The 13,708-nt window shown below is 27.5% G+C and overlaps 2 protein-coding genes across 4 annotated transcripts in view; one reads left to right on the top strand and one right to left on the bottom strand.

Annotated features, from left to right (window-relative positions):
* Nucleotides 1–1,688: 1,688 nt before the first annotated feature.
* Nucleotides 1,689–8,769, bottom strand: LOC100166671 (vang-like protein 2). Of its 2 annotated transcripts, none has more exons than XM_001945169.5 (9): nucleotides 8,616–8,769; nucleotides 8,227–8,358; nucleotides 8,018–8,159; nucleotides 7,438–7,651; nucleotides 6,958–7,215; nucleotides 5,388–5,539; nucleotides 3,680–4,064; nucleotides 3,387–3,592; nucleotides 1,689–3,301 (listed from the first exon to the last, which is right to left on the bottom strand). In XM_001945169.5, the coding sequence occupies exons 2-9, from the start codon at nucleotides 8,328–8,330 to the stop codon at nucleotides 3,083–3,085; spliced, it is 1,680 nt and encodes a 559-aa protein (XP_001945204.2). In that variant the 5' UTR covers nucleotides 8,331–8,358; nucleotides 8,616–8,769; the 3' UTR covers nucleotides 1,689–3,082. The 2 variants fall into 2 exon arrangements, with proteins under 2 accessions (XP_001945204.2, XP_008188662.1); XM_008190440.3 differs by having other exon boundaries at nucleotides 3,387–3,595.
* A 139-nt stretch (nucleotides 8,770–8,908) lies between these two features.
* The window catches only part of LOC100161236 (zinc finger protein 678), a 10,167-nt gene continuing 5,367 nt past the window's right edge, over nucleotides 8,909–13,708 (top strand). Inside the window, exons 1-2 of one of the 2 annotated variants that reach the window (XM_003248250.4) lie at nucleotides 8,909–9,255; nucleotides 9,312–9,408. In XM_003248250.4, coding sequence (XP_003248298.1) covers nucleotides 9,362–9,408 — 47 coding nt within the window. In that variant the 5' untranslated portion in view covers nucleotides 8,909–9,255; nucleotides 9,312–9,361. Of the gene's footprint in view, nucleotides 9,409–13,708 lie in introns of both variants that reach the window. The other variant, XM_008190442.3, reaches the window with a different exon arrangement.

Raw genomic sequence — 13,708 nt, forward strand, 5'->3', positions numbered from 1 at the left:
GTTTAGGTACACATATTTTCAGACACCAACAATTAATGCAACGTTTGAGTAGGTACATCATTTTTTAAAAATAATACCACATTTGAGCCCAAATACGTTTAGGTACGTATTTTTTTCTATTTTATTTTTTATAGACTATAGTCTATAAAATTACCCAGGAGACACCACGGGGAGGTTGCTCATAGGTGTTTCCCAATTTTTTTTATTGTACCTAACCAATTTAAAAATATTTTTTGTATTTCATAATATTACATTAAATCATATTGGGTCATTACAAAAATACTACATAACGTGGACCGCGATGTCATATAAATATTTCCTAATATTATTGTCAAGTTTAAATTCATTAATTTTTTATTTAAATGTATTAATGTTATGTTACAGTTACGTTTAGTTGGTACAAAAAAAATGTTGTGCTCGTCTTTGTTTATTCTAAATTCACTAGATTTAAAATGTCCAAATATAATGCACATTTTACATGATAGGTTTCAAATCTTTAGTACCAACCGAATATTCACATTCGTGATTCTTACTGTTCAGTTAGGATACAACGAATCAAACTGAGATACTGAGTCTGAGTGATTGATGGATAAAGAAGTGTGTATGCATATTGCATATATATTATTAACATACAGGTATAATAAAGATATCAAAATGCATTGATAAAATACTACAGTAATTTATTTATTAAATACCTACCTACCTATATATTTTATAGTAGGTATTAATGTTATGTTATGTACTTATGTTGTTTTTTTTTTGTCTGTCAATAACAAAATAATATGAGACGCCGAGAAAATAAATCTACGTAGGCGATACCAATATACAATATAGTCTATTGAATATTGATATACCTACCTTAATTAATGACTATTCTTATTATTCCGTAATGCTGTGTGATTGTGTAATATAATTGTTTTATTGAAACGAACTTACAATATTGATGATGTGATTGTGGTTTAATAATTATGACACGGCGCCATCGATAGGTTATTTAGCTACACCAACGTCGTGAGTTTATTTAAAATATTTTCAATAATTAGAGGATGTCAGCGCACTATTTGTTTTCTCTCTCTGACCCACGTACAGTATAGAAAATCTACGTTTAGCAGAACCGACTCTGTGTTATTACTTTTAATATTAGTGTGAATTCACCTACTATTAAACTTTAAGTTAAGAACATAATAAGTGTCCCAGAGTTGGCTATTTTATGATATTTAAATGTTCATGTAAGTTAAGAGCGTGTAAATTATTACAATTTAAAAATGCTTATAAATTGTACAAAAAGCAAATTATCGTAAAAAGGTTACATAAAGACATGGATGATATTCTTAGCTTAAAGTTTGATAATAGGTGAATTTACTCTTATATTAAAAGTAACAACACAGGGAAAGGGTTGGTTCTGCTAATCATAAATTTGCTATGTTGCGTGTGGGTCAAATAGAGTTACAACTTACAACAGTATACCAGTGCAACTTAATTTACACTTATACGACATCAATATATATTTTTATTACTAGGTAATGATACCAGTGAAATACAAATTAAAATAAAAATATTAAATAATTGATAGAACATTTATTTTCATATTTCATATTAACATTTTATGTTAGATTAATATGTTTTTATTTAGTTTATAATTGTCACGTACATTACATTTGGGACTTAATAATTAAAACTAAAATATAATTTGGTATAAAACAAATGTTGATATATTTATAAAAAAAATTGCACTACAAAAATGTATTTATTATAATGTCATTAGTTAACTAGGTTTACAATTCATACATTGAGTAAAAATAATCTTATCAATAAATTTAGAATATTTTTTGTGCGTATAGAGACCCATTCAGCCCAAAAACAATATTGAGTACCACAATCATTTTATAAAATAGGTACTAACTGTAGGCTAATTAAATACAATAATATATTTTTATCTCTAGTAAAATAATATAAATTTAAAATATAAAGTTAATAAACAAAAAAATAACTAATTTAAATTAGTTATATAACTTCAATGTATAAAACATAATAGTAATAAAATTTAAGATAAAATAATACTGAAAATAAAACTGTGATAAAAATATCTTGACACATTGCAAGGAATAAAAGTTTGGACCATTATGGCAATATTGTTATTGTAATAAAAAATAGGTATATGGCCCCGATGAATTGAGCTTTAAAATATTACAATTGGTATTTCAATAGAAAAAATAATTTACTTTTATTTAACAGTCTTTTTGAAATAATAAAAAAATGTTTTTATACAATTTAAAAAATGGTAATTTTATTTAAAAAATTATGTGATTGTAATAAAATATTATGGAAGAAAATCTAAATTAAATTGGGTCATTTTTATTAATTTATCAAGATCAAGGAGAAAAGTGCAGATCAATCTGTTATTTTGTAATAAAATAATATTCAATTATATATATATATATATAGGATAGATAACTAATAAATTAACTGTGTCAGTTATTGAAAATAAGCAGATAATAAGAAGTCTTCTAAAAAAACACATTAATACTATAATAGTTATATATGAGGTATGACCCAAAAGTAAGTGCACTAAATTTTTTGTGCGCATCATGACAATATTGGACTATAAAATAATATATCAGCAAATAGGTTAAAATGTCAAATATAAATTAATACGAGTATCATTTCATGGTGCAGAAATATTGAACTACAATACCCAATAAAATATTGTGTGAAATTTAAAAATTTAATTGCAGCTTATGGACTTACTACCAAGATTTTGAAGGGATATTGTGGATGATTGGATACTTCTACTTTGACTACGCACCTATTGATTGATTTATGAGTTTTTACTCAAAAAAAACAAAATTCTTAGAGATAGAACTACCTCCAAAGGGTCATAATTTTATGAAATAACTTGTTATTTTATATAAATATGTTCTACATTTATAAAAAAAAATTAGTACATTTATTTTTGAGACATACCTCGAATACTGTTAAAAAATTAAGTAGTTTATACTTAATTAAATTTGAAGACTAGAAAATACATCAGATCTTGGTCTGCCAAGTCACTAATGGTTACATGTTGAAAATAATAATACATTTAGACAGAAGTTTCAGAGTTCAACTTCAAAACAAATCTATTTGATTTTGGATTGATAACTTCCTCAGTAATACTGAAATGGGGAAGTTTATGTACTGTACACAGAAGTGAAATATCGTTTTGGCGTAGTTGAAACACGGTTCCATCTTTGAGTGCTCGGGTCAATAGTTCATTACAAATTAATGACCAGGATTGAAGTGATTTTTGTTCTTTCTCATTCTAGAAAGAAAATAATATAAAAATATATTTGTAGAAAATTAAAGTAACAAAAATAATATTTTAATTAATTATTTGAACAAATTACTTGTAACACAGGAGCTGCACTCAAGTAAGGTTCCAAAAATGCTTTTGGTGAAGCATCATGAGTTAAACATAAGGCAAGGTGAGACAAAATGGTTTCTACAGTATGCCTCGGCTGTTGCCTGGTTACTCTTAAATACTTTTGAAGAGATCGCGCAATTGTTGGAAAAACGGCTTGAGCAGCTTCATATGGATCCATGGCAGAAATACCTACTTAAAACACAAAAAACCGTTTCTTGTAACTTATAATTATTCTGAAAATAAAATTAGGCATAATATTAAACATAAAATAATTACCAGGATCATGATGTGATCGTTTAACATGGGTGAATGCTTCTTCGGCAGCTGTTAAGAGCCTAGCTCTTCGCTTTTTAACTCGTCGCTCATAGTCATGTTCTTCATAGAACCGTTCGTTATGACTTGAGTCACGACGTCTAGCATGACCATTCATTGTACCTCTGGATTGACTCATCTGGAGTGTGTTACTTCCAATACCCTCAATATCATAAAATTTAAAGCTGGAAGCATTCTTTTTAGACTTTGAAACTGGTAAACGCTCTAAGTATGGATTGTATATGGAAAATTCAGTATAATATCGTTCAAGAACCCAAACAGCAGCTCGCTGAATGCATAACTGACCAATCGGATATGATCGGCTTTCACCATCAGGACTCCTAACAACCTATAATTTATAATAAGAATGATAAGAGATATTATATCATAAATAGATAGAATGAAAATTAATTAATTTTTGTTACCATAACAACTTAATACATTTTTGCTTTAAATTAATTATGATTATTTTCACCTTTGTAACAGTTAAAAGTGTCTAGGTAGAATAAGATAGGTGATAAATATTATCCTTACTGGACAATGTTATTTAGCACTAAAATTATGCTCCAGTTTCAAATAGAGTATAAAATAATTATCATAATCATTTTAAACTATATATCAAGCGGTTCTTTCTATTACCGCACAAAATGCATTGCTCAATACCACACACTAAACAGTACAATACTGCAAACATTCATCTTATCTCATAGCCTGTTACATCATAAATTTACAAAATCTTGTAGCCTGTCTAAATTTACTTTTTAAACATATAAATAAATAAATATTATTTTCACTTTTATAACATATACAAACAGACATTTTATGCGGAGAATTGAAGTCATACTTTATACAAAGAGATATTTAAGTGTTTTAATCATTATTTTGAAAAGTTTTAACTTTATTTTTTACATGATTTGGTGTCATCAAACAATTTTATTAACACATTGACTGCCATGTGGCCGCCGGCGGTCATTTATAAATTTCAAATTGTATGTTTTTGTGACCGCTGGCGGCCACAGTTGATCATTAATACTACGCCACATGACCGCCGGCAGCCATTAATGAATATGGTTTTATATTATTAACTTTTCCATGGCGCTACAATAATGCACCCAAAAAAGTGCCGTGGCGTAGCGGGAATCATTGCAAATTTTTTGATATAATAAATGTATTTTTAAAATTTTTTTTATATTTTTAAACTTTTTTTCAAATACATAGTATAATATACAAATTTGGAATGACACTGAAAAATATACTTGGCGTACAGATGATGCATAATCGTGTGACCGCCGGCGGCCGGTGGCAGTCAACGTGTTAAAAACAAATGTATTGTTATCATTTCTTACGGTTTTGTTATTTTTGAATGACAACATACTTTTTTAATCTCATATTCTAAAGCAGAATAATTTTAATAGTATTTGATTAAACATAAAAATTTTATTTTGTACAAGTTTTATTTTTTCTATAACTTATAAGTTCCGTTTTATGCCAGAAAAAAATGGCAATTCGATAACATTTAAAAATTCTATAAAATATGTTGTGTTTCGAGTTTAGACAGTGCGATAATATCAATATCTACTTTAGTCCCATATGGTTTTTGATCATTTTTGCAGTAACAGATGACGCCTGTTCAAGATAAGCCAATATGTAACTTAAATTATTTAATATATACCTTGATGTAAAAAGCTGGCTGAAGATGTCTTATTTCCATGAGCACTATGGCAACATAATGAATGCAAAGAAGACAATCACATAAGGAAGACGAATAGGATACCAAGGCACGATACTCGAGCAAATCTTCACCTGTAGCTGTGGCTCGTACTCCTAAAAAATTTAATATTATTAAAATAAATTTAATATTTTACAACTTAATAAACAGAATCATTAAAAAAATAATTTATTTATATTCATAAATATTAAATATACTATATAACTTTTAACATCAAACGGAAAGAAAAGGGGTTTCCTACAACTTATTTGATTTTTATCTCATTTAGAGAGTATTACTTGTACAGTTCATCATGGCCATCTGCAACCGTTACAATTTCATAATATCAGGGGTCCAAAAACTATATTATATTTTAGAAAAAACCTATCGTAACTTGAAATGTAATACCAATTGTTAAATAAATGTTATAAATGTTTACATGAAATACTATTTAAACATTTGATTTCCAAGTTAGAATATATTTATCATGACAAATTATTAATTGATATTAAATTTATTAGTTATTTCATCATAATATTTACTAGGCATTGTTAATATGACGCCACATCTGCATGTGTTGTTTCTGTCTTACAAGTCCGTAACATAGAAAATGTACGCTCAGTAAACCACGTTCAGCACCGTTAGTTTAAACTTTAAACATTAGAGAGAATTGACCTATTATGAAACTTGATGGTAAGAACATTATCTGTGATTGTATGTTAGTTGTTCACGATTATTCAGTTTTTAAGTGAGTTATGACTTATGAGCATTTATAATTTACGCTAAATTATACACGCTTAATTTCCTAAAAAATTTAACCATCATAAAAAACCAACATATGAACTCAGATAATATTCTTACCATCAAGTTTCATAATAGATCGATTCACTTTAATATTTAAACTAACAGAGTTAAATGTGTACTTCTGAGTGTAAATTTGCTATGTTAGCACTTGTAAGACGAAGATAACACATGCGATTGTGGCATCCTCTCATTATCGACGCTTCTATATTCCCAGAGTATTTGGACAACTAAAATCTGTTATTATAATTAACTATCAACAAATTACCATTAATAATATTTTCTACAGACATTGAAAACCTTTAGGGAAAATATTAAAGCTAAATTTGAAATGAAAATAATAAATATTTTTTTAAATCCAGCTTTTAAACAACTCATAATATAATATTTAACGTTGGGTATTTAGTTAGCAAAATTCTGCTATAATTCAATGTTTTAGATTTAATCTGTGAACATTGTTGATGCAATTTTTTACATAACCCTTTACTCCAACCAGATTTCACGTTCAAGTTAAAATAAACAATATAGGTATAAGGTAGTATTTTTCTTTATGAAAAAAATATTTAAATTCATTCCTACTACCTAAAAATATAAAAATGTAATTTTATAGGTATTCATTATTTTAATTATTACACAGAAATAAAAGATAATTAAATTTCTTGATTTTGAGAATATAATCTATCATATTGTATAATTAACAATTATTTATTAAATAATGAATTTCAAAACTTACCCTCAGTGACTTGAACTACATAGAAAAGCCAAAAAATTCCACAGCAAATTGACACTAATGCTAAGACAATTGCTCTAAAAACATGAATACGAGGCATAGTTGCTTTCACGGGACGTAGGAAAATTGCCCATGATGCCACAGCCAACAAAAACATTTTGAATGCCAGTGAAACTAACACTCCTTTACATTCTGCGCCACAATTTAATAGGGTTTCTCTTTGTTGAGGGCTAAGATTTGTAGCTGCAGGACTAAAAACACCTAAACCAAAAAATTCAAATATAAAATATTAATTTAATATGTTAGTAAAATAACTATTGTTTTTATTCCTTCAAATATTAGAGTTAAGAAATTATACATGATGCCTTAATTTTCATCATAAGAAAATAAGTACCTAGGTATTCAAAGTTTAAGCTAATGTATTATACATAAATGAGGTAAAAAGTACTTGGAAAATTAAATAATTGGTTATGAATAAATCACCTAATTTTGGTAAAACTAGCATAGCTAACGGGCTAAGAAAAGCGACTAGACACAAAAGCCCAGTTAATGTAGTAGCTATATAACGATGGCACAATATTGGAAAAGCACTTTTTTGCTCAGTGTCTGGCCATAGAGCTCCCATTTCTTCCATCGATCCAGATTGCACTGAAGTGTTACCAGTAATCGCTGTAGTGTTTTCGCCCCAATTTTCATCCTATAAAAACATAGCAATATGTTAACATTAAAAATCAATATTATGATAATTTATCTTGTTAATAAACAATAAATAATACAATAAAGTTTTTAAAAATACCTATTAGAAATATTAATGCAATTTTTAAGAAACGCTAAATTACTGTAATTGTAATGTATTGAGAAAGTTTCCTTAATTATTAATAATTTCATAGGTAACAACATAGTATTGAACTTACTTAGAGGTATCAATATGAATGAAAAATAAATATCTATATGCAAGGAAATATATTAAGTAATAACAAATGCTTGAATAATTAAAGACATAAGAAATATTCCTAAAAATTATTGTAATAATATTTTATTATGGAAGAATATTAATAATTACTTGAGGTAATATTTGCACTTCAACAACATCTTGTCCATCTCTTGTATCATCTAACATCACAGTAGTTTGGTACGGTGCCATAGCTGTTTCGTATGGATTATTTAGGCTATCAGAATATTTGCGAGCAGTTCGAGTGTTGTTTCTACAATGAAGATGTTAATAATGATTAAAAAACTGTAAGTTGTGAATTAAGAAACTAAAAAACTTACTTATAACTGTTGGATCTATGATTAGTACCAGATTTTAGTGAGTGACTCTTGTATTTGGATTTGGAACTGTACTCACTCATGGACCTTATAGACTCGGTGTCCATAATGACAACCCAACGTCTTGCACATCACCTGTAAACAGTAAAACTAAAAGTTGACAAACGAAAATCTCAAGAAAATGAAAAGAAATCTCACACACGGTTGAATATCAAACATACACTCAACACATTTTATAAGTACTTTCAGTTTGGGGGTACATTTAAATAAATGTATAATCCCAACAAAAGTTTTTGTCAATAGTAATATTTGAAGACGTTAAATAAATTCGATTATTATCAATTATTGACTTGTAAAAACTAGTAGGTAGGTAAGAAAAAAATAACAATTACCCTTTATTTTCAATCATCATCCGATCATAGTCCGTGCACTGTGCACTAAATGGACATAACTTTTTGTCGTACTCGACACTGTCTCGTAGAGCTGAAACTATTTTCAATTTTGTTTACATTTAGTCTAGTAAATAGTAATGATAAATTATGTATCTTGTCCACAGTCCTGCAGCGTATAATGACCCTAAAGTACGTGACGATTTCGCGATTGATAAATTTTGTAGGTTATGTCCGTCGTAAAGACATTTCGCGTTGCATCTGTTGACAACCTGCTGATAGCGCTCAATTTTCTCTGGAATCCGAGAGGCGAGAAGTCAGAAGACGAGTGTGAGTCGGGCCACTCGGGTCTCGGGCAGTCACAACTCACGAACTGCGGACGGGTGTGCCAAAAGCCCATCGTTACTCGCTGGGCTCTTGCTGGAAATCTGGATTCCCACCCTTTGCGTTGAACATATCAATATTTAATTTTGAATATTCTAGTCTTCATGTCTTAAATACAAATCACTACTATATTATGTTTATCAGTGTTTTTATTTTATTTATGGCAGCAAAGTTTTACTAGATATATAAATATATTATGTACAAATGCGAACCCCTTTTACGACCAAATCAGTATAGTTGTCTATGGACCAAATTACAGGTTTGATATAAAAGTATACCTAAAAAAAACCTAATTGTAATGATTTATGTTCACAGTACGTCAGTTATTAATTGAAAAACAAACAAAAAAGATCACATAATTCAATATGGAACCATTAAGAACAACTATTAGTGATTGCGTGATAAATTCCAAGTGAGAAATGAATACATTATAATTACCGTGTAGCATTATAAAATGCAATTTTAACCTATATTTGAAAGCATCTCATTTTTAAAACTACCTAGTTGTTTTGTTAATTTATGTATTATTAAATTTGTGCATTGTATCAAATTTATACATTAGGTACCTAGTAACCTATTACTATGTACCTACTAATAAAAAAAAGGAGGGTAAGTGGATGTCGCTCTGCTGTACAATAGATTACAAGTGGGTCACTGTATAATGGATGGTATTAAATTTGAATTCAATGATATAATATCATTGTATAATAAAAAACGATTCTGAGCGGAGACGGTATGTCGGTCTATAGGTATAAGACATATTATATACTTATGACTTATCTATGGCATTAAAAAAAAATTGACCTATAATAAATTCCAAATTAATTATATCATATTCCGGGTAACCCCGTCAGACGTCTCAAACGTAATTGGTGTCGTGACCTGCTAAATGCCTGAATCCTAGTTCAAATTTTTCCCTCCTAAACTGTAAACAAAATAGGTAGTGTCATCACTGGGTGGCTTTTCCGTCATATTACTCATGTTTCTTTAATACTCTTATCTAATTTGCTTATTGTTCTTTGAATAGATTGTAAATATCATGTAAAAAAAAAAAAAATTATATCACAATATTCATTAGGTATTTAATATAACGCGTTATACATCAACAACAAACCATGATACTATCATAAATATATAATAGTATACTTTAAAAGTTTCAAGTACCCACAAATAATATTATACAATCGCAACAAAATAACTATAATAGTTATTCTAGGTATTTTAATATGTAATTTCGTCCAAATTTGAACTTAAAATGAGTATAAAAATAAACTGCTTATGTATTTTTAGATTTTTTGGTAACAGAATAAACTACTTACGTGGAATCTTGTTTTAAATTTTCAATCCTTAGATATAAAAATTGACCATTTTATAAATTTTTAACTACAAAATAATTATTGAATGTTAAATTTGATAAATTTTGTCAAAATTCGACCTTTAAATAATTATAAAAAAAAATTGTGCATATGTATTTTTAATATTTTTCAACTGCTATTGTAACAATATATCAGGAACCTTGCATTAAATTCTCACGCTTTTTTACCCAACAAACAAAATTTTATTGATATTTATAGAAAAAAAAACTAAACAAATTGAAAACTGACAATGTCCGTTAACAGCTCAAAAAAGGTCAAAATATTTTCAAAATTTTATGTGTGTAAAAAATGAAAATATTAATATTCAGTGAAATTTTCAAATATCTATAGTCATTCGTTTTTTAATTACAATCAAATAAGAAAATCGTCACATGAGAAATCGAGTGAATATAAAATGTTGTAAAAATATGAATTTCAAACGCTCATAAAAATTTAATTTGACTTTTTTGTAGACATTTTTTTTTTTGATAAAGATAGACAATATTATGAGGAATCTTGTATTACATTTTCAAATCTTAGTATTTAAAAAGAAAAATTTTTACGAATTCTTAACTAAACATAATTTGCTAATTTTCGTGATTTTTCCATATTTTGTCAATTTTTGAACTTTAAATGCTAATAAAAAAAAACCGTGACTAAGGATTTTTAATATTTTTCAAATATCATTGTAACTATATAGTAGGAGCCTTGTATTAAATTTTCGAGTATTTTTACTCAACAAATAAAGTTTTATTGACATTCATAGAAAAAAAAACGAATAATATTGGAAACTGAAAACTAAACAGTTCAAAACAAATCAAAATATTTTGAAAATTTTATCATGTATAGAAAATGGAAATATAAACAACCAGTGAAAATGTCATGTATCTACGGTCATTCGTTTTAAAGTTACACCAAAAGCCAAAATCAATTTTCTCGAAAACAGAATTTGCGTAAAAATTCCCGTTTTTCCTTAATTTTTCTTTTGTTTTTCACGGCACTTTTGAAAACTATTGGAAAAATGTTACTTTTGACCCCCCAAAGTACCAACTAGATTCCCTTTCCTATCAGAAAAGGTACTGTTGAAGAAAATCCAAGCACTTTTACAGTTTTACTGTCCTAAAAGGTGATGACAGACACAAAAATAAAAAAAAAACACACATCATTGTAAAATCAGAATCTAAAAAACACACAATTAAATTATTTTTAATTTTAAATTTATATTTACAATGTATGTCAATTAATTATTATCGGATTAGACGTGTTATCAACAAAATACCTAATGTCCAAATCTAATCTAACAACTTATAAGTAATAATCAAACTAATCAATAAATTTCGATGATATTTCACAGAAACTTTTGAAAATAAAAATTAAACTATGACGTAAGCTGATGGGGGGGGGGGGGTCCAGACCCGGGGTTGTGTTGATGTTACTTATATTACGGTGAATGACATAAGAGACTCGGTAAAATAATAATAGCGTAGTTATTTTTTTTTTTAAATATATTTGATATTTTGATTTTAGATACTGGGCAAGGAATGTATTGGTCTTAGAACGTTGTGAATTAATTTACAACACTACATTTTCTATTAACATTCAATAGTAATTGCTAATTGGTTTAAATGATGTAATACACATCAAATTTTGTATTTAAATCCAACTAATTTTTGCTTAAAATTAACTTTTTTTTAAAAATGATTGATATAATAAACAAAATTACACTTTCTATTTTTATTATATCTCTACTGTTATTAGTTATTAGTTATTAGAATATGAAAAATGATTAGTGGTAACTGGTAGTCATTTAAAAATCAAAATTTGATACGATTATTAATATGAAGGATGGAGGATAATTTTCAAAATACCAACACATATTATGTGTACGGTAGTCCAAATGAATATGCAAAACAATGAGAACCAGACGTGTTAATTATTGATGGCTAAGATACCATAGGTATACACATGAACGCCCATGTACACATCATTATTATAATATTATATGAAATAAAAATATGTCGAAGGAATAATGCGTTATCCCGAATTTTATACATACGCATATATAAATATATTATATAATACGTAAACAATAAAATTGAATACGAAAAAAAAACAATAGTCATCATCCTTGGCCGGGATTAAGAAACGGCCGAAAATAAAAAAAATACCATACAAACGTGTCTGGTCATTAAATTGTTGCTGTGTGAAACATTTGGCCAATTAGAATGGATTTTCGTTTTGGCGCAAAGAGCGCACGCTGTATATATTTATATATTGTTATAATATTATATTGTGTTCTTATATTTGCTTTTTTTTTCGATCTTATGAAAGAAGTAGCTATTATAGCAATATTTTTTACTTTTAAATCTTGAAAATCGGGTTGTCAAATTGATTAATTGACCATTGTCGAACGGTTCCTAATTGGCTACAGTCCCTGAGACAATAATATGCACCGTCTGAGATACTCCAGGTACAACTGCATGTAACTGCTATTTGAATATTATATTATTATTATGCCATATAGGATTAATATAAAATGTAATATATTATATAATATTATGTACCCACATGGATGAGCACATGGGCGCCGGGTTCTCCCAATTCATGGGTAAAAAATTAGATAAAATTACCAATTAGCATTTAGCAAACCTAAAGATAAAAAAATTGTCATTAGTGTTTTAATGTTGATTTTTTAAGATATTTTAATTTTGAAATAAGTTATGAATACGTAATAGATATTACAATTTAAAAACACTCATAATTTGTTTAAATATCTACATGAAAACATATAATATATATTTAATACCTATTTATACAGTGGCGTAGGTAGGATTTTGAAAAAGAATTTTTTGTATTTCATAATATTACATTAAATCATATTGGGTCATTACAAAAATACTACATAACGTGGACCGCGATGTCATATAAATATTTCCTAATATTATTGTCAAGTTTAAATTCATTAATTTTTTATTTAAATGTATTAATGTTATGTTACAGTTACGTTTAGTTGGTACAAAAAAAATGTTGTGCTCGTCTTTGTTTATTCTAAATTCACTAGATTTAAAATGTCCAAATATAATGCACATTTTACATGATAGGTTTCAAATCTTTAGTACCAACCGAATATTCACATTCGTGATTCTTACTGTTCAGTTAGGATACAACGAATCAAACTGAGATACTGAGTCTGAGTGATTGATGGATAAAGAAGTGTGTATGCATATTGCATATATATTATTAACATACAGGTATAATAAAGATATCAAAATGCATTGATAAAATACTACAGTAATTTATTTATTAAATACCTACCTACCTATATATTTTATAGTAGGTATTAAGTGTTATGTTATG

The sequence above is a fragment of the Acyrthosiphon pisum genome, chromosome A2 (genome assembly GCF_005508785.2).
Source record: "Acyrthosiphon pisum isolate AL4f chromosome A2, pea_aphid_22Mar2018_4r6ur, whole genome shotgun sequence".
NCBI classification, from domain to species: Eukaryota; Metazoa; Arthropoda; class Insecta; order Hemiptera; family Aphididae; genus Acyrthosiphon; species Acyrthosiphon pisum.

Excerpts from the sequence above, each read along its gene's own strand:
- LOC100166671 (XM_008190440.3), bottom strand. The coding sequence starts at position 8,330 with ATGGACACCGAGTCTATAAGGTCCATGAGTGAGTACAGTTCCAAATCC. Across the intron at positions 7,652-8,017 it reads AAGTGCAAATATTACCTCAA|GATGAAAATTGGGGCGAAAA; the intron begins GTAATTATTAAT and ends ATGTTTTTATAG. Across the intron at positions 5,540-6,957 it reads TGTAGTTCAAGTCACTGAGG|GAGTACGAGCCACAGCTACA; the intron begins GTAAGTTTTGAA and ends TAAATTTTTTAG.